Here is an 18,921-nt window from a genome sequence, read left to right on the forward strand (position 1 = left end):
TTTCCTTGGTAATCAAGACCAGCTAGTACCTCCTCCTTTGCTAGTTGATTCAGTAGCATGAGGAGTATAAAATGGCCAAGTGGCATTCTCAAATTCTAATACAGTGGAAGTACTGTGGAAACATTACATCCTGTGATCTCTGAACCATCAGAGCCCAAAGTTGCAGGAAGCAAAAATTTGGTAAGTTATTAGGCATAATAAGGGGAACCCTTACCACGACTTAATTCCCACACGCATTTTTTTCCTGGCAATATGAGATATATCACTGTGTTTTGGTCATTGATATAAAGAATATACCACATCCTTTAAGGTGGAGCCCCAAGCTTTGAGGATATTCTCTCCCAACCTGTGGCATAACTATCCTCACCATTACTAGTCAAGCTAGCTGCTTCTGGGTAATGGTATACACCAGTGATACCAGTGCTGCACTTCTCGTACTGTGAAATGAGTTCCTTGGTTAGAACCAGTGTTGTGTGGGAAACCATAGATCAATAAGGCATTCCCTAAATCCATGAATGGTGGTGCTGGCAGAAGCATTGCTGTCAGGGGGTCAATTTCATATTCAGAAAAGTGTCTTTTTAGGTAAGAACAGATCACTGCCCCCTCCATTATAGAAATGATCCATTACCAGACCCCTGGGGAATGGGGCCGTATTGAGGGCTCCATATTGGTCTCTGTTGTTTGCAGTTTAGGCACTCAGTAGTTTCCTTAGCCAGATCCAGACTTGGTGAGGGTAAGTTGATGCTGTTGTGCCTATGCCTAACCTTTATCCCTATTGGCATGACAACTTTGTACATTAATGCATTGAGTAGTCCTGGGGTAGTAAGGGAATAAGCTAACCGACATCAACAGAACAATGTCATCTTATCCATATAGAGAGCCTTTTTTTTTTTAAGTGGATAGCTTATAGATAGCAGTCACCCCGTGACATATATTCACATTTTGTGTTCATTCTAAACGATCCATTTCCAGACTTCTGTGTCAGCCAATTTTCTTTTTATTCTTTCCAAGTTCTGATCAGCTGGGCAACCCATTAACTATTGCCTGTGATTCAATGTAGATTTGTATCTCAGGTTATTTCTCCTTCTAAATGAAGTGGTCAACCTGTGGTACAACCTTAGGTTCTCCCCACTGGGAGGCTCTTCTTTCACTACTGTCTTTCAGGGATATCTTTGATTGGGATTGTAATGTTTCAGCAGTCTGTTTTTGGTTGGTACCAGCATATTATACATAACCATTTTTTCCTTTCCCAGTCCAAATTTTTTTCTTTCGCAGTTAGCTTAGATATCTTTTATGCACTGATGAGAAGTACAAGGTGCAGCAGCCAGCTGTGTACCGTAATATGCATCTGACCCCTGGACCCCAAAACTTCACCAAGGTGAAGGCCTCTGCATTTTCGTGGTGTGTATCTCCTAATCTCTAACATGCATGTATCTTACCAAAACATCCAAGTACTTGCTACTTTTGCTCTTCAGGACCAATCTACATTGTCATCACTATAATGTTTTGTGGAATACCTGGGTTATCAAGATCTGTCCAGGCTAGATTATTATGCCAAAGAGCAAGAGAGTTGTTATAATCTTCAGGAAAATATAGTGAAGGTATATTGTTTACTCTGCTGAGAGGAAGCAAAATGCTTGCAAAATGGAAGCAAAATGGTGCTTGCAAATTAAAATAGAGGAATAAAAAAGTCTCTGCAAGTTTAGTTGCTTCCTGTTGTCTCCTCCTACAAAATAACCCTAATTGAATGAATTAGGAAGTCAATATGAGCTATCTATCGGGATCTGGGGAAAAAACTACAAGGTAGGTTGAATAGATTGAATGAACACTGTATGATTGGACTTAGGCCAAAACCTCATTTACCACCATAACTTCCATTTTTGTATCCCCAGGAATTAGTATTAGAGTTAGCATCTAGTAATCCCCTAAAGATCTAGATATTTTCCTTTTTTCAGTACACAAACCCCTAGTAAATGGCTACAGGTCTCTTAGGGGAATTCTTAGAGGAAAATTTACAATACACATATGTGGCTCTGTTGCATTGTCTTTGGGGGACCAAGGACTTTATGTCTGTGTTTGGCAACTGGGAGTGACTGTGAACCCTCCATTATAGTTATGGAAGTTAGGATCTAGGCTGCCAGATCTAGGTTTCTGTTGTTTATAGATCAAGTAATATTTTAGTCAACTGACTTTTCATTTTGTTTCTTAGAAGTACCATGTTCAATAAAGCACTACTAAAGGTCTCTGCAGGTTGAAATCTTCTGATTGCCACATTTTATCCATGCTGTCCGTTAACATCATTGCTCCCTCCTTTTTCTTGTTAAACTCTGCCATTTGACCTATGCACTCTAGGATCTCATCATGCCTATTAGGGAGTCTTTTTCAATGGTGTCATCTCCCCATGTTATTTCCAACCCACAGAAGACAGCCACTACAGAGTTTTTCAAGGATGTAGATTCCCTCACTAATGTATTTTTCAGTGCTTTAGTGCAGTGTTCTCTGGGACCTCATGGATTATGTAGTAGGAGGATGTGTATATATTCAGGTTGTACATGGTTAATCCACTTTAGCATTCATATTTTTCTAAGCATCTGGATTTCTTCTACATTTTGCCAGGAAAGTTTGGGTATTTCCTCCTCATTAAATGTAGACTCCTTTGGGATTTAAGTTTCATTCAGTTGACAAGGAAACTATTAGAAGTACTTACAACTGCTTAAGCAAATATATTATATTTGGCCCTATTCAAACTCTTTTGGTCAAACTCACTTAAAATTCATTTCCACAACTATTCCCTAGGTTTTTGCTGATATAATTTATCAAAATATTATAATTACTTTTGGATATAAGCTATCTTTTCTCAGTTAAGACATCGTACTTATTTTCTTGGAACATGCCTACCTCTGATTTTAGAGGTAATAAGGAATGGTAGAGGTAGGTTTTGAGAATAGACATCCCCCTTCAAGGCAACTGTCTCAGGTAAGAGTATTCATAGTTTTTAAGCAAGAGGCTAATCCTCAGTCATGGGAGGAGGAGCTGTTTCTGCTTACAGAAGCGGCTCAGAGAGACTCCAGGGGTTCAAGATTCCGACATTCATCTGAATCCACTCAGGTATCCCCATTTCACATCTTAGGTTCTCACTCCTTCCACAACAGTGCCTTAACTTTCACAAAAGAGACTTAGAAAGTATGTATATTCAACTTTCACTGTAAGTATGCAAGCTGCAAAATTAAATTTTGAGTCCAGTTCTTAGGAAGAGCATACCTGTGGTTACAAGAAATGAGAAACTCTTTTTAAAGTGCCACTTCAGAAACTCTGTAACTTTCTTATCATGAATTGAACTGAAATTTAAAAACCCCAAGTGTGTCATTTTATTCTGTAAGCTCTCCTTTAGAGTCAGAAGCAGCCTGCTCATAGTCCTAGTTGTCATTATTACCACCATAATGGTCAGGTCGGATAGTCATTTGGTTCCCTTAGGCACTTGTTTCAATAATGATAATTAATCATTATGCCAATGCATGGCTTGGATCACTACTATCACATTTTCCATTGGCAAGGAGCTCAGCAGTGCATTGAAGGTCAAGGCCATAATCAAGCCAGTTCCTGAATCCTTTGTTTCTTGGGACACCTCCATTATCAAGAAAATGAAACCACACTAGGGTATTTTTAACAGAGGGAATTTAATGTAGGATTGGTTACACAGGTGTGGAAGACTAAAAGAGCAAAAAAGTAAAACTGAAGTAACCTAGATATAATAACTGCTTCAGGAAGTTACTGCTGGAAGGTCTAGGGAACAAAGGGATTAACAGAACTTTGAAACTCAGAGGAGCTCTTTGAAGCTGAGGATCAGACCTCTGTGGAATGTATACTGTCCAGCCATTAGTGATATCTCAGAGGGAATGACAAGAAGCTGGTTATAAGCGTGCTGAAAAAAGCAGGAGACTGAAAGCTGTAGGGTGATGCTGATTGAAATGCATGCAAACAGGAAGAAGGAAGTCTTTCCTCCCCTCCTCCTAACTACTAATCTCTACCTAGTATCCTCTGTTTGACAAAGGTCTATCAGGAAACCATGTGACAAAGGAAAAATTTAATTTTGCAGAATCCTAGCCCCTGCATTACAGAATAGACTATAGAAGGATGAATTTGGCGTTAAGAAAACAATGTCAGTGACCAAACTGCTAATTAGCTGTTTTTCTTAGGTTCTGAGAAGTTGTGACAACATTTAGATATGTGAGGTATTATTGCACAGATTCTGTTCATAGATGCCTAGAAGCTCACTTTGGCTTTCAAACAGTGATATTCTTCCTGCTTTGGACATTTTCTCTGTTCTTCTCATGTTTTCCTTCCCACATTACTTTCCTTGACTCTGACAACTGGGAGAATGGATAGGTTTTTGTCCTTGGATCAATGATTAGAGTGTCTGAACTCTGGTGAGATCTAAGCTAGTCACTTTCAAACTTTTTTGACAAGACCTACAACGAGAAATATTTGCAATCCAAAATACACATATTACAAATATGTCCCAGAATCAAAAGTTTTAGGAAATAATACTTGGTCCTAACTATTAAGTGAAAGATACTGATAATTTCTATCCTATTCTATCCTATCCTATTCTTTTCTGTTCTTAATCTTATTCAGATTGTGTTCTTTAAAAGACTTACCACAACTCAATCAATTATGTAATCTATAATTTGATAAACACTGATCAAAGTAACAGTGTGAAATAAATGTAAATATTCTCTCCTTCTTAATTGTATAAACAATGCTTAACTTGGCAAGTTTTTGGTCATTTTTGTTGTTGTTCCTATTTGGGCCCCCAACACATTATTTTTCTTTGAATTCAGGGTGAGAAGAAAGATATTTTAGAACTGAGCTTGTAGTTCTGGTGGTGGAGAAAAATTATACAATAATGAATGGGAGCATTTCTTATGTTTCCTCCCTCCCTACTATTCCTACTGAGGGGGGAAAAACAGTGACAATATATATGTGATAACTTAAGTCAGAGAAAAAAAAATCCAAATTCTTCATAATTATTCCTCTACTCATTAGTTTGTCAAATATTTGTATATCTTCTATGTATAAAATCTTGAACTCAGCAGATGATACCGCCATTAAAAACACAAATGTGAGCTTCATAATTATTGATAGTGGTGAGATATTAGAACTAGTCTGAGGTAGTAAAACATGCTCTGAGTTGAAAAATACTCAATCTGAGATATGAAAGATAAATATAATTAGCTAGAAGAAAGATGGAATTTGGGGATGGGATGAGAAGGAAAGAATATTCTTAGAAGGAATAGTTTTTATGTTACCTCATGAAATAGGAAGGATCAAGTAAGACAAAAAACAAAAGGCTGTTCTGGCTATTAGCATAGAGAGATGGAGATAGCATAGCACAAGATGGAGATGGGAAGGTAGATAGGATTCAGATCATATAGGGCCTTGTACGCCACGTTGACCATTTATATGAAGAGCAAAGGGGAATATAGAAGAAAATTATACGAAGACATTTGTCTTTAATTTCACTCTAGCAGTGGTATGGGATGAAATGCAGGGGGGTAAGGGTATGTATGGAGAGATTAGTTAGGCTATTGCGTTAATCCGTGTAAGAGGTGACTGTGGCTTGGACTAGGGTGGCAGCTTCGGAGGGGAAAGGTAGATGACTTATCTAAAAGATATGTAGGAGTTAAAACTGAAAGGACTAGTTAGATGTGGGAGTGGAGAGAGAAAAATAGGGCAAGGATAATGCCAGAGGTTTCTAGCTTGGGTAGCTAATATGAGGAACAAATGGGAAAATCAGGCTTGGGGAAACATTAATGGTTTAAACTTTGGCTATACTGGGTTTGAGGTTTGGGATCTTACTAAGTACTAGGCATTGTGCTAAGCTTTTCATACATATTATTTGATCTAATCCTTACAAATATAATTAATTTTCCTATTTTACAAATGAGACAGCTATTAAGTGGACAGAGCCACGATTTCATTTTTATTCTTTAAGAAGGGAGAGATTCAACCATGTTTAAATGTTTCTGAGAAGAATCCAGAAGAGAAGGAGATATTGAAGATAATGGAAGGGAAAGGGGTAATCCATAATGTAAAGCTAATTAGTAGATGCGTAGATAGAACAATGTCTTCTCTATTTAGAGAAAGAGAGTGCATATGCAGGTTAGTTTGTGGATTTGATGTTAGAAAGGTAAGGGAATTTCTTCTTGATGGCATCTGTTTTCTCTGCAAAGTAGGAAAAATATATTTTAAGACTGAGGAGTGAGAGGGAGAATGGAGGTTTAAGGATGGTAAAGTTTCAGAATAGTTTTTGTGGAAAGTAGAGTTAATGAATCAATTAATGATTCGGTAAGTAAATGAGAGTGGGTTAAGAAGACACTGTTAGTAATTCACAGAGTTTAAAATGATGTTTTATCAACATCGTAACAGCATAAGGCAAAAATCTAATTAAATGAGATATGTGTGATACTGCTAAAAGACATAGAAAGGCAAGGATGGGAGGGAGAGTAATGTGGCTTTCAGTCATTGGGAGAGATTTTGTGGAAGAATTAGAACTTACTTAGTCCGTGATGCACAGGTAGGTAAATTTGATATGAAGAACAACACAAGCCAAGTACAGTTAAGTCCCCTCTATACAAATGAGTTCTGTTTCGAGGGTGCTTTCATAAGTCCAGTTTGTTCGTAAGTTCAACAAAGTTAGCCTAGGTACCCAACTAACACAATTGGCCGTATAGTATTGTGCTGTAATAGGTTTATAATACTTCCGCATCTTTGAAAGTTCGCAACTTGACGGTTTGTATGTAGGGGACTTACTGTATGGAGTGGGTCCTTAGTGGTAATCTGTAGTTATTTGGTTGATGATAATCCTTCTTTTATGTCAATATTTCAGTGACTATGGGGGTGAGCCTATATCAGGACCTGCATTTGATCCAGCAAGTCACCCAGCTGCAGCTCCTGCTCCTGCTCCCTCTTCCTCTTCAGCATTTCGACCTGTAATGCCATCTAGGCAAATTGTAGAAAGGCAACCTCGGATGCTGGACTTCAGGGTTGAGTACAGAGACAGAAATGTTGATGTGGTACTTGAAGACAGCTGTACCGTTGGTAAGGTTTTTCCTACCATATAGCCTCCACAAATAATTCATTAGGTAAACATTCAGTTTATATTCTTTTCTTTTGAGTTGACTGCTGACAAGAAGGAAAAAAAAACAAATTGATATAGTTTCATACAGATTATTGTGTTCTAATTTTAAATACTGTCTTCAGATTGAGGTAAGTTTGAGAATAATTTTTTTTGTTCCACATATGCAGAATGGTATATGAAGCTGTTTTAGGGCAGATACAAATCAAACATCTCAGAGCTTAAAAAAATACCAGAATTATTAAGTATATTGATATCAGACTTTATAGCTGAAGCTCCTTCATTTTTAATACTATGATTAATGAGAAATCAGAAATAAGACATTGCCATCACTTCTTCTCCCTGCCAGCTAAATAAATGCTGTAGTACTGTTCTCTCAAAGGAGACTCATAGTGTATGCCTGTCATTTTCAGACAAACTTTACCAAAATTCTGTAGAGAAACTATGTTGAATTCATGTTTGATTCAGATTATTTGATCCATGTTTGTTGTAGAACTAGAAATTGTATTAATTTCTATTTTAATATGGTTTTGCCTTATATCTGAATTTTAGATATTTCTGAAATTTTGCCTTTGTTCCTTTTTGGGGAGATCCTTTCCTAATTTTATTTAATTTTATTAATTGAGGTACCAGTCTGTGGCCTGTTAGGAACTGAGCTGCACAGCAGGAGGTGAGCGGCGGGCAAGCGAGCAAAGCTTCATCTGTATTTATAGCCGCTCCCCATCGCTCACATTACCACCTGAGCTCCGCCTCCTGTCAGATCAGCAGCTGCGTTAGATTCTCATAGGAGCGCAAACCCTACTGTGAACTGCGCATGCGAGGGATCTAGGTTGCGTGCTCCTTTTGAGAATCTAATGCCTGATGATCTGAGGTGGAGTTGAGGCAGTGATGCTAGCACTGGGGAGCAGCTGCAAATACAGATTATCATTAGCAGAGAGGTTTTTTGTTTTTTTTGCGATACGCAGGCCTCTCACTGTTGTGGCCTCTCCCGTTGCGGAGCACAGGCACTGGACGTGCAAGGCTCAGCGGCCATGGCTCACGGGCCAAGCCGCTCCACGGCATGTGGGATCCTCCCGGACTGGGGCACGAACCCGTTTCCCCTGCATCGGTAGGCAGACTCTCAACCACTGCACCACGAGGGAAGCCCTAGCTGAGAGGTTTGACTGCACAGAGACCATAATAAATCAATTGCTTGCAGACTCTATCAAAACCCTAGCAGTGAGTGGCAAGTGACAATTAAGCTGGATGTGGTGGCAGGCTTTATAGTGGCAAGTGAGTTGAGGTACTTCAATTGTATAGCTGCATCTGGTGGCAGGCTTTATATTCGCAAGTGAGTTGATGTACTTCAATTGTATAGCTGCATCTGGTGGCAGGCTTTAAGTCAGAATCCAACACTTATTTTAGTCCACTCGTGGCCCGCCCATTATTTTATTTACCACTTCTATCCGCGCCTCTTTCCCACTCTGTGCACCTGTCTCAGTCACAGTTTTGGTAAGCCCACGAGCTAACCCTAGCCAAAATGAGTAAAAAACAAATGTTGCTGGAGAGCTTCTTTGAAAAGTGGGAAAGACCCAATGATGAGACAGCAGAAGAGTCTAAGGCTGCCAACAAAAAGAAAGCTGCATTTAAAAGAAAACACCAAGAGTCCTACTTAAATTACAGGTTCATTGCAACAGGTGATTGACATTCTCCAACCCCACTTTGTATAATATGTGGCAACTGGTTATCCAATGCAGCTGTGAAACCTTCAAAACTGCTTTGCCACATGGAGACCAAGCACCCTGCATTAAAAGACAAGCCTTTGGAGTTTTTCAAAAGAAAAAAATGTGAACACAAGAACAGAAGCAATTATTCAAGGCCACCACTTCATCAAATGTGTCTGCACTGAGAGCATCATTCTTAGTGGCTAACCACATTGCTAAAGCTAAAAAGCCTTTTACTATTGGTGAAGAGTTGATCCTGCCTGCTGCTAAGGACATTTGTTGTGAACTTTTAGGAGAGGCTGCAGTTCAGAAGGTGGCACGTGTTCCTCTTTCAGCTAGCACCGTAACTAGATGAATTGATGAAATAGCAGAGGATATTGAGGCACAATTGTTAGAGGATTAATGAGTCACCGTGGTACACAATCCAGATTGACGAGGCTACTGATGTTGACAACAAGGCAACAGTTCTTGTTTCCGTGCAATATATTTTTCAGGAGGATGCGCATGAGGGTATGTTATGTGCACTTTTGTTGTCAGCCAACACTACAGCTGCAGAACTATTCAAGTCTTTGAATTATTACATATCAAGAAAACTGAATTGGTCATTTTGTATCAGTATATGCATGGATGGAGCAGCTGCCATGACTGGACGGCTTTCTGGTTTCTCAACTCGGGTCAAAGAGGTTGTTTCTCAAATATAAGTCTACGTACTGTATCATCAGTAGAGAAATGCTGGCTAGCTGAAAAATGTCACCTGAACTTAACAGTGTTTTGCAGGATGTGATTAAAATTATCAGCCACATTAAAGTACATGCCCTTAACTCACATCTGTTCACGCAGCTAGCTCTGTGAGAAGGAGGATGCAGAGTACACACGTCTTCTCTTACACACAGAAGTGCTATGGCTTTCTAAAGGTAGATCACTGGCCAGAGTTTTTGAGTTATGAGAACCACTCCAGAGATTTCTTTTAGAAAAATGGTCACCACTGGCAGCACATTTCAGTGCCACAGAATGGGTCGCAAAACTTGCTTACTTGTGTGACATATTCAACCTGCTCAACGAACTCAATCTGTCACTTCAGGGGAGAACGACAACTGTGTTCAAGTCGGCAGATAAAGTGGCTGCATTCAAAGCCAAACTGGAATTATGGGGGCGACGAGTGAACATTGGGATTTTTGACATGTTTCAAACATTAGCAGAGATTTTGAAAGAGACTGAGCCAGGGCCTTCTTTCTCCCAGCTGGTGCGTGATCACCTATCTCAGCTTTCAAAAGAGTTTGAGCATTACTCCCCAACCACAGAAGACTGAACTGGGAAGGAATGGATCCGTGACCCATTTGTGAATAAGCCAGGTGAATCGACTTTGTCCGTGCTAGAAGAGGATCAACTGCTTGAGATCGCAAATGACGGTGGCCTTAAAAATATGTTTGAGACAACCTCAAATCTCCATATGTTCTAGATGAAAGTCAAAGCGGAATATCCTGAGATTGCCACCAAAGGCTGCTTCCATTTCCAACATGCTATCTTTGTGAAGCAGTGTTTTCTGCAGTGACAGCAACCAAAATGAGATTACGGAGTAGACTGGATGTAAGCAACACACTTCGGGTGTCACTGTCTCCCGTCACCCCCAGATGGGACCATCTAGTTGCAGGAAAACAAGCTCAGGGCTCCCACTGATTCTGCATTATGGTGAGTTGTATAATTACTTCATTATATATTACAATGTAATAGTAATAGAAATAAAGTGCACAATAAATGTAATGTGCTTGAATCATCCTGAAACCATCCCCCCACCCCGTCTGTGGAAAAACTGTCTTCCACGAAACCAGTCCCTGGTGCCAAAAAGGTTGGGGACCGCTGCATTACAGAGAAAAGCAAGGCTGTTAAAAGAGTGATCATTCCCAAACATGAATCAGATTGTTATTCCCTTACTTAAAACCATTTAGAAACTTTCCATTGTTTGGGGGATAAAATTCAAATCTTTTAACATGACCTGTAAGTCCTGCTCGACCAGACCCTGCTGCATTTCTAGTTTTCATCCATTATCACTCTCCTCCTTACTCACCATGCCTGAGTTGTAACGGACCTCTTTCAGTTCCTTGAATAGGTTATTAGCTCAGGGCCTTTGTACTTGTTCCTTTTTTTGACTGGATTCCTCCCCTAGTCTAGTCCCTTCTCCCTGTGCCCATCTCCATGCCCCCAAATATTCTCCTATACATTCCTTTTTATTTTAAAAATGAGATATATACAGTATAGTTTTATTAACTATGGGTACATTGTTGTACAGAGGATCTCTAGAACTTTTTCATCTTGAGTAAGTGAAACTCTATATCCACTGGACAGCAACTTCCCATTTTCCGCTCCTGCAAGCCCTCTGGCAGTCATAATTCTGCTTTCTGCGTCTATGAGTTTGACTACTTTAAATACCTTATGTAAGTGGAATCATGCAACATTTGTCTTTCTGGCTTATTTCACTTCATATGATAAGTGAAAGGCTCATCCATGTTGTAGCATATTACAGGATTTTCTTCCTTTTTAAAAGCTGAATAATATTCCATTGTATGCATATACCACATTTTCTTTATCCGTTCATCTGTTGATGGACATTTAGGTTGTTTCCACCTCTTGGCTATTGTGAATAATGCTGCAGTGAACATGGGATTGCAAATATCTCTAGAGACATTGCTTTCAATTCTTATTTTTGGTGTGTGTGTTGTTTTGTTGCTTTGTTTTATTTTATTACAGTATAGTTGATTTACAGTGTTGTGTAAGTTTCAGGTGTACAGCAAAGTGTTTCAGTTATACACGTACATATATTCATGCTTTTTTAGATTCTTTTCTCATACAGGTTATCACAGAATATTGATTCAGTTATACATGTACATACATTCATGCTTTTTTAGTTTCTTTTCTCATATAGGTTATCACAGAATATTGAATAGAATTCCCTGTGCTATACAGTGGGTCCTTGTTGGTTATCTATCTTATATGTAATAGTGTATGTGTGTGTTCATCGCAGGCTTCTGATTTATCCCTCCCAACCCCCTATGTTTCCCCTTTGGTAACCATAAGTTTGTTTTCGATATCTGTAAGTCCATTTCTTTTTTGTAAATAAGTTCATTTGTTTCTTTTGTTTCTTTTTTTTAAATTAGATTCCACATATGAATGATATCATACGATATTTGCCTTTCTTTCTCTGACTTACTTCACTTAGTATAATAATCCCTAGGTCCAACCATGTTGCTGCAAATGGCATTATTTCATTCTTTTTTATGGCTGAGTAATATTCCCTTGTATATAGGTACCACAGCTTTATCCATTCCTCCGTCGGTGGACATTTAGGTCAGTTCTTTTGGATTAATACCCAGAAGTGAGATTGCTGGATCATATGTTAGCTCTATTTTTAATTTTTGGGGAGTTTCCATACTCTTTATCATAGTAGCTGCACATTTTACATTTCCAGCAATAATGCACAAGGGTTCCAATTTTTTCACATCTGTACCAACACTTGTTATTTTCTGTTATTTTGTTTTTGTTTTTATAATGGCCACCTTAACACGTATGAGTTGATATCTTGTGGTTTTGGTTTGCATCTCATGATGATTGGTGATAACTGAGCATCTTTTCATATACCTTTTGGTCATTTGTATATCTTCTTTGGATAAATGTCTAATCAAGTCCTTTGCCCATTTTAAAATTGGGTTATTTAACTTTTTGCTATTGAATTGTGAATTTCTTTATTTGTTTTGAATATAACCCCTTAACAGATGTGTGGTTTGCAAATATTTTCTCCCATTCTGTAGGTTGCCTTTTCACTCTGTTGATTGTTTCTTTTGCTGCACAAAAGCTTTTTAGTTTAGTGTAGTCCCACTAGTCTATTTTTACATTTGTTGTCTATGCTTCTGGTGTCATATACAAGAAATCACTGCCAAGATAAATGTTATGGAGGTTTTTCTGTATGATTTCTTCTAGGAGTTTTATAGTTTGAGATCTGTAATCCATTTTGAGTTAATTTTTTGGTATGATGTGAGATAAAGGTCTAATTTCATTCTTTTGCATGTGGATATCCAGTTATGCCCGTATCATTTGTTAAAGGGACTGTCCTTTCTCCATCATGTAGACTTGGCACCCTTGTCAAAGATCATTTGACCTATATGTGTGGGTTTATTTCTGGGCTCTCTGTTCTGTTCCATTGGTCTCTATTTCCATCTTTACACCAGTACCATACTGTTTTGATTACTTAGTAAAATGTTTTGAAGTCAGTAAGTGTGAGGCCTGGAGCTTCATTCTTTCTCAAGATTGTTTTAGCTATTCAGGGTCCTTTGTGGTTCCATATGAATTTTGGTATTGTTTTTTCTATTTCTACAAAAATGCCATTGGGATTTTGATAGGGATCACATTGAATCTGTATGTCCCTTTGGGTAGTATGGACATTTTAACAATATTAAGTCTCTCAATCCATGAACGTGTGATGTCTTTCCATTTATTTGTGTCATCTTTTAATGTTTTTCAGCAGTGTTTTATAGTTTTCATTGAACAGGTCTTTTGCCTTCTTGGTTAAGTTTATTCCTATGTATTTTATTCTTCTGATGCTGTTATAAATGGGACTGTTTTCTTAGTTTCCCTTTTGGATTATTGTTACTATATAGAAACATTACTATTTTGTATCCTGCAGCTTTGCTGAATTCATTTATTAGTTCTAATACGGTTTGTGTGTGTGTGTGTGTGTGTGTGTGTGTGTGTGTGTGTAATCTTCAGGGTTCTCTACATATAAGACATATTATCTGCAAAGAGAGATAATTTTACTTCTTTTTTCCTGATTTGGATGCCTTTCATTTCTTTTTGTTGCCTAATTGCTCTGGCTAGGATTTCCAATACTATCTATGCTGAAAAGAAGTGGGAAGAGTGGGCATCCTTGTATTGTTCATGATCTTTAGAGGAAAAGTTTTTTGTTTTCACTATTGAGTAAGATGGTAGCTGTGATCTTTTCATATATGGCCTTTATTGTATTAAGGTAATTTCCTTTTGTTCCTAGTTTGTTGAGTGTTTTTGTCATGAAATGGTATTTTGTCAGATGTTTTTTCTGTATCTGTTGAGATGACCATGTGATATTTTCCCCTTCATTCTGTTAATATGCTATATCACATTGATTGATTTTCATATGTTGAACCATGCTTGCATCCCATGGGTAAATTCCACTTGGTGTATGATCCTTTCAATGTGCTGTCAAATTCAGTTTTTAAGTATTTTGCTGAGGATTTTTGCATCTATATTCATCACGAATATTAACCTGTTGGTTTTTGTTGTTGTTCTTTTTCTTTTTGTAGTGTTTTTTTCCTGGCTTTGGCAACATGGTAGTGTTGGCCTCATAAAATGAGTATGGAAGTGTTCTACCTCTTCAAATTTGGGAAGATTTCGAGAAAGACTGATGTTAACTTTTCTTGAAATGTTTGGTAGAATTCTCCAATGAATCCATCTGGTGCTGGTCTTTTTTTATTGGGAGGGTTTTGATTATTGATTCAGTCTCCTTACTTAGTTATGTGTGTTCAGATTTTCTTTTTCTTTATGATTCAGTTTTGGTAGATTATATGTTTCTAGGAATTTACCCATTTCTTCTAAGTAATCCCATTTGTTGGCATATAATTGTTTATAGTAGTCTCTGTGATTCCTTTTATCTTTGTGGCATCAGTTGTAATATTTCCTTTTTCATTTCTGATTTTATTTGAGTCTTCTCTCATTTTTTCTTCGCTTAGGCTGAAAATTCATCAGTTTTGTTGATTGTTTCAAACATCAGCTCTTAGTTAGATTGATTTTGTCTGTTTTCCTGTTCTCTTTTCATTTATTTCTGCTCTGGTCTTTATTGAAGACTAACTTCCTCACTTCTACTAACTTTGGGCTTAGTTTGTTCCTCTTTCTCTAGTTACTTGAAGTGTAAAGTTAAGTTGTTTATTTGAGATCTTTCTACTTTTTTAATCTAGGCCTCTACTGCTATAAACTTTCCTCTTAGTACTGCTTTCCCTGCATCCCATAAGTTTTGGTATTTTGTGTTTTATTTTCATTTGTCTCATGATATTTTCTAATTCTCTTTTGATTTCTTCTTTGGCCCATTGGTTGTTCAAGCAAAAGTTGTTTAATTTCTATATATTTGTGAATTTTCCAGGATAGATGACATGTTAGGTTACAAACAACAGATTTAAGACGATTGAAATCATACCAAGTATGTTTTCCAACCACAGTATACTGAAACTAAAAATCAATAGCACTTTTCCTTTACCCTTTTCTTCGTAAATTTATTATCTATCCTGGAGCATGTTCCATGTGTGCTTGAGAAGAATGTGTATTCTGGTGCTGTTGGGTGTTATGTTTTGTACATGTCTGTTAGTTCCATTTCGTCTACAGTGTTGTTCACGTCCTTATTGATATTCTCTGTGGAAGTTTTATCCAGTATTGAAATCCCCTGCTATTATGGTGTTGTTGTATATTTCTCCCCTCTGTTCTTCCATTGTTTGCTTTACATATTGGGTTCTTTGTTTTGGGGTACATATATGCTTATAATTGGTACATCTTCCTGGGGAGTTGACTCTTTTGTCATTATATAATATCTTTCTCTCTCTTGTAGCTCTATTTTCTGAGTTTTTTAAAAAACTGAATTATAGTTGATTTACAGTATTGTGTTAATTTCAGGTTTACAGCATAGTGATTCAGTGTTTTTGCAGATTATATTCCATTATGGGTTATTACAAGATAGTAGGTATAATTCCCTGTGCTATATAGTATTATTTCAGATTTTTATCTGTTTTAAGAAAACTAGAAGGGAGTCCTATAGTAAATAAATTTTTACTGCTATTGTATAGCATGTGACTGAGTAGATAATAGTGTCTCTTTCAAATTGACCTGATTCTTTTTGTTGATGGAATATTGGGCATATAGTGAAAGTTCATGGATATTTTAATCACTTGAACCACTTTTTCATTGGTTCATTCAGTTGGAGTGAAATCTGCTGCTGATTTCAAAGATGGTGATCAGAATGCTGCTTCTGGATTATACATCTTAATATTACATTTAAGTCTATCTTAGTTTGGAGAATATGAAGTATTTTAAAGCTTTGTTATAGAAATATATGATAGAATTTCTAGGGATCACATTTTGTAAACTCTTATCCTTTTAATTCACTCTAAAAGCAGACTTGTGCCTAAGTATGGTAGAGTAGAAGCATTTGTGTTATTCTGTTTGAAAACAAATACAATTTAAATAGTTACACACGTTTTATAAATAAAATTTGATTCCAAATGAATTGTAAACCAAATATTATTATTGTATGATATGTATCTTTCTCCTGCTTCTCTAAACAGTTCCAATTTTTTATTTGTTCTGGATTATAGTTGTTCTCTTATTATGAATTATGTGCCAGTCACACATCACGTCATGCACCTTTTCTTTGTTCATTGTTGGTTTGTTGATATGCATCACTGTGGAAGGCATACTCAGGGATATTAGGGATTGTTGGAAGTTTTTCTTCTTTCATTTCTTTCACTGCTTTTGATTAAGTTCTGTTAGTTTTATCACAGTATCACTTGAATTCCTACTTTATTTGGATCCCCTCCATTACAGTTCAAGAATGAATTTCTTTCATAAGTTATTAAAATAATTCCTCCCTCTATTTCCATTCTTTCAGTTTCTTAATTCCTCTAGTCTGTATTTTACATAGTTTCCCTATAGTGATCTTTCTAGAATATAAATTTCCTCATATCCTTCATTGGTTCCTTATTTTTTATATTCTGTTACTTATTAAGGAATTGGATAAATACTAATTTTTCTGTATACATATAAATATTAAAAGGCAAAGAGATGCTAAATAAGATAATGCCACTTCCCATGCTATTACCAGGGAGACTCAACGTAGTATAAAAGTAAGCCTATATGGAGGGAAGATGGTGGAAGAGTAAGATGTGGAGATCACCTTCCTCCCCACAGATACATCAGATATACATCTACACGTGGAACTGCTCCTATAGAACACCCACCGAAGGCTGGCAGAAGACCTCAGACCTTCCAAAAGGCAAGAAACTCCCCACGTACCTGGGTAGGGCAAAAGAAAAAAGAATAAACAGAGACAAAAGAATAGGGATGGGACCTGCACTGCTGGGAGGGAGCTGTGAAGGAGGAAAGGTTTTCACACACTAGAAATCCCTTCGTGGGCGGAGACTGCGGTGGCAGAGGGGGAGGCTTCAGAGCCGCGGGGGAGAGCACAGCAATAGGGTGCGGAGGGCAAAGCGGAGAGATTCCTGCAGAGGATCGGTGCCGACCGGCACTCACCAGCCTGAGAGGCTTGTCTGCTCACCCGCTGGGCCGGGCGGGAGCTGGGAGGTGAGGCTCGGGCTTCGGTCGGAAGCCATGAGAGGACTGGGGTTGGCTGCGTGAACACAGCCTGAAGGGGTTAGTGCACCACGGCTAGCCGGGATGGAGTCCGGGAGAAGTCTGGAGCTGCCGAAGAGACAAGAGACTTTTTCTTGCCTCTTTGTTTCCTTGTGCTAGAGGAGAGGGGATTAAGCACGCCGCTTAAAGGAGCTCCAGAAACGGGCGCGAGCCGCGGCTATTAGCGCGGACACCAGAGACGGGCATGAGACGCTAAGGCTGCTGCTGCCGCCACTGGGGGGCCTGTGTGCGAGCACAGGTCACTCTCCACACCTCCCCTCCCAGGAGCCTGTGCAGCCCGCCACTGCCAGGGTGCCGGGATCCAGGGACAACTTCCCCGGGAGAATGCAGGGCGCGCCTCAGGCTGGTGCAACGTCATGCCGGTCTCTGCTGCCGCAGGCTCACCCCGCATCCGTACCCCTCCCTCCCCCCGGCCTGAGTGAGCCAGAGCCCCCAAATCAGCTGCTCCTTTAACCCCATCCTGTCTGAGCGAAGAGCAGACACCCTCAGGTGACCTATGCACACAGGTGGGGCCAAGTCCAAAGCTGAACCCCAGGAGCTGTGTGAACAAAGAGGAGAGGAGGAAGTCTCTCCCAGCAGCCTCAGAAGCAGTGGATTAAAGCTCCACAATCAATTTGAAGTGCCCTGCATCTTTGGAATACCTGAATAGACAGCAAATCATCCCAAGTTGAGGAGGTGGACTTTGGGAGCAAGATAAATTATTTTTTTCCCCTTTTTCTCTTTTTGTAAGTGTGTATGTGTGTGCTTCTGTGTGAGATTTTGTCTGTATAGCTTTGCTTTCACCATTTGTCCTAGGGTTCTGACCATCCCATTTTTTTGTTCTACTTTATAAAATTTTTCTTCTTAATAATTATTTTTTATTTTAATAACTTTATTTTATCCTACTTCATTTTATCTCCTTCCTTCCTTCCTTCCTTCCTTTCTTTCCTTTCTATTTTTTCTCCCTTTTATTCTGAGCCGTGTGGATTAAAGGCTCTTGGTGCTCCAGCCAGGCATCACGGCTGTGTCTCTGAGGTGGGAGAACCAACTTCAGGACACTGGTCCACAAGAGACCTCCCAGCTCCACGTAATATCAAACGGCAAAAATCTTCCAGACATCTCCATCTCAACACCAAGACCCAGCTTCACTAAACGACCAGCAAGCTACAGTGCTGGACACCCTATGCCCAACAACTAGCCAGACAGGACCACAGCCCCATCCATTAGCAGAGAGGCTGCCTAAAATCATAATAAGGCTACAGACAACCCAAAACACACCACCAGACGTGGATCTGCCCACCAGAAAGACAAGATCCAGCCTCATCCACCAGAACACAGGCACTAGTCCCCTCAACCAGGAAACGGCAGTCTACCTGAAAAAGAATTCAGAATAATGATAGTAAAGATGATACAAAATCTTGGAAATAGAATAGTCAAAATGCCAGAAACATTTACCAAGAACCTAGAAGAAATAAAGAGGAAGCAAGCAATGATGAACAACACAATAAATGAAATTAAAAATACTCTAGATGGGATCAATAGTAGAATAACTGAGGCAGAAGAACGGATAAGTGACCTGGAAGATAAAATAGTGGAAATAACTACTGCAGAACAGAATAAAGAAAAACGAATGAAAAGAACTGAGGACAGTCTCAGAGACCTCTG

General features: G+C 38.7%; 1 protein-coding gene across 1 annotated transcript in view; it reads left to right on the forward strand.

Annotated features, from left to right (window-relative positions):
* Positions 1 to 18,921, forward strand: part of FAF1 (Fas associated factor 1) — a 534,086-nt gene that overhangs the window by 186,026 nt on the left and 329,139 nt on the right. Inside the window, exon 4 of the mRNA XM_024119653.3 lies at positions 6,890 to 7,101. Coding sequence (XP_023975421.1) covers positions 6,890 to 7,101 — 212 coding nt within the window. The remainder of the gene's footprint in view (positions 1 to 6,889; positions 7,102 to 18,921) is intronic.

This window comes from Physeter macrocephalus, chromosome 4, assembly GCF_002837175.3.
Source record: "Physeter macrocephalus isolate SW-GA chromosome 4, ASM283717v5, whole genome shotgun sequence".
Taxonomy (NCBI): domain Eukaryota; kingdom Metazoa; phylum Chordata; class Mammalia; order Artiodactyla; family Physeteridae; genus Physeter; species Physeter macrocephalus.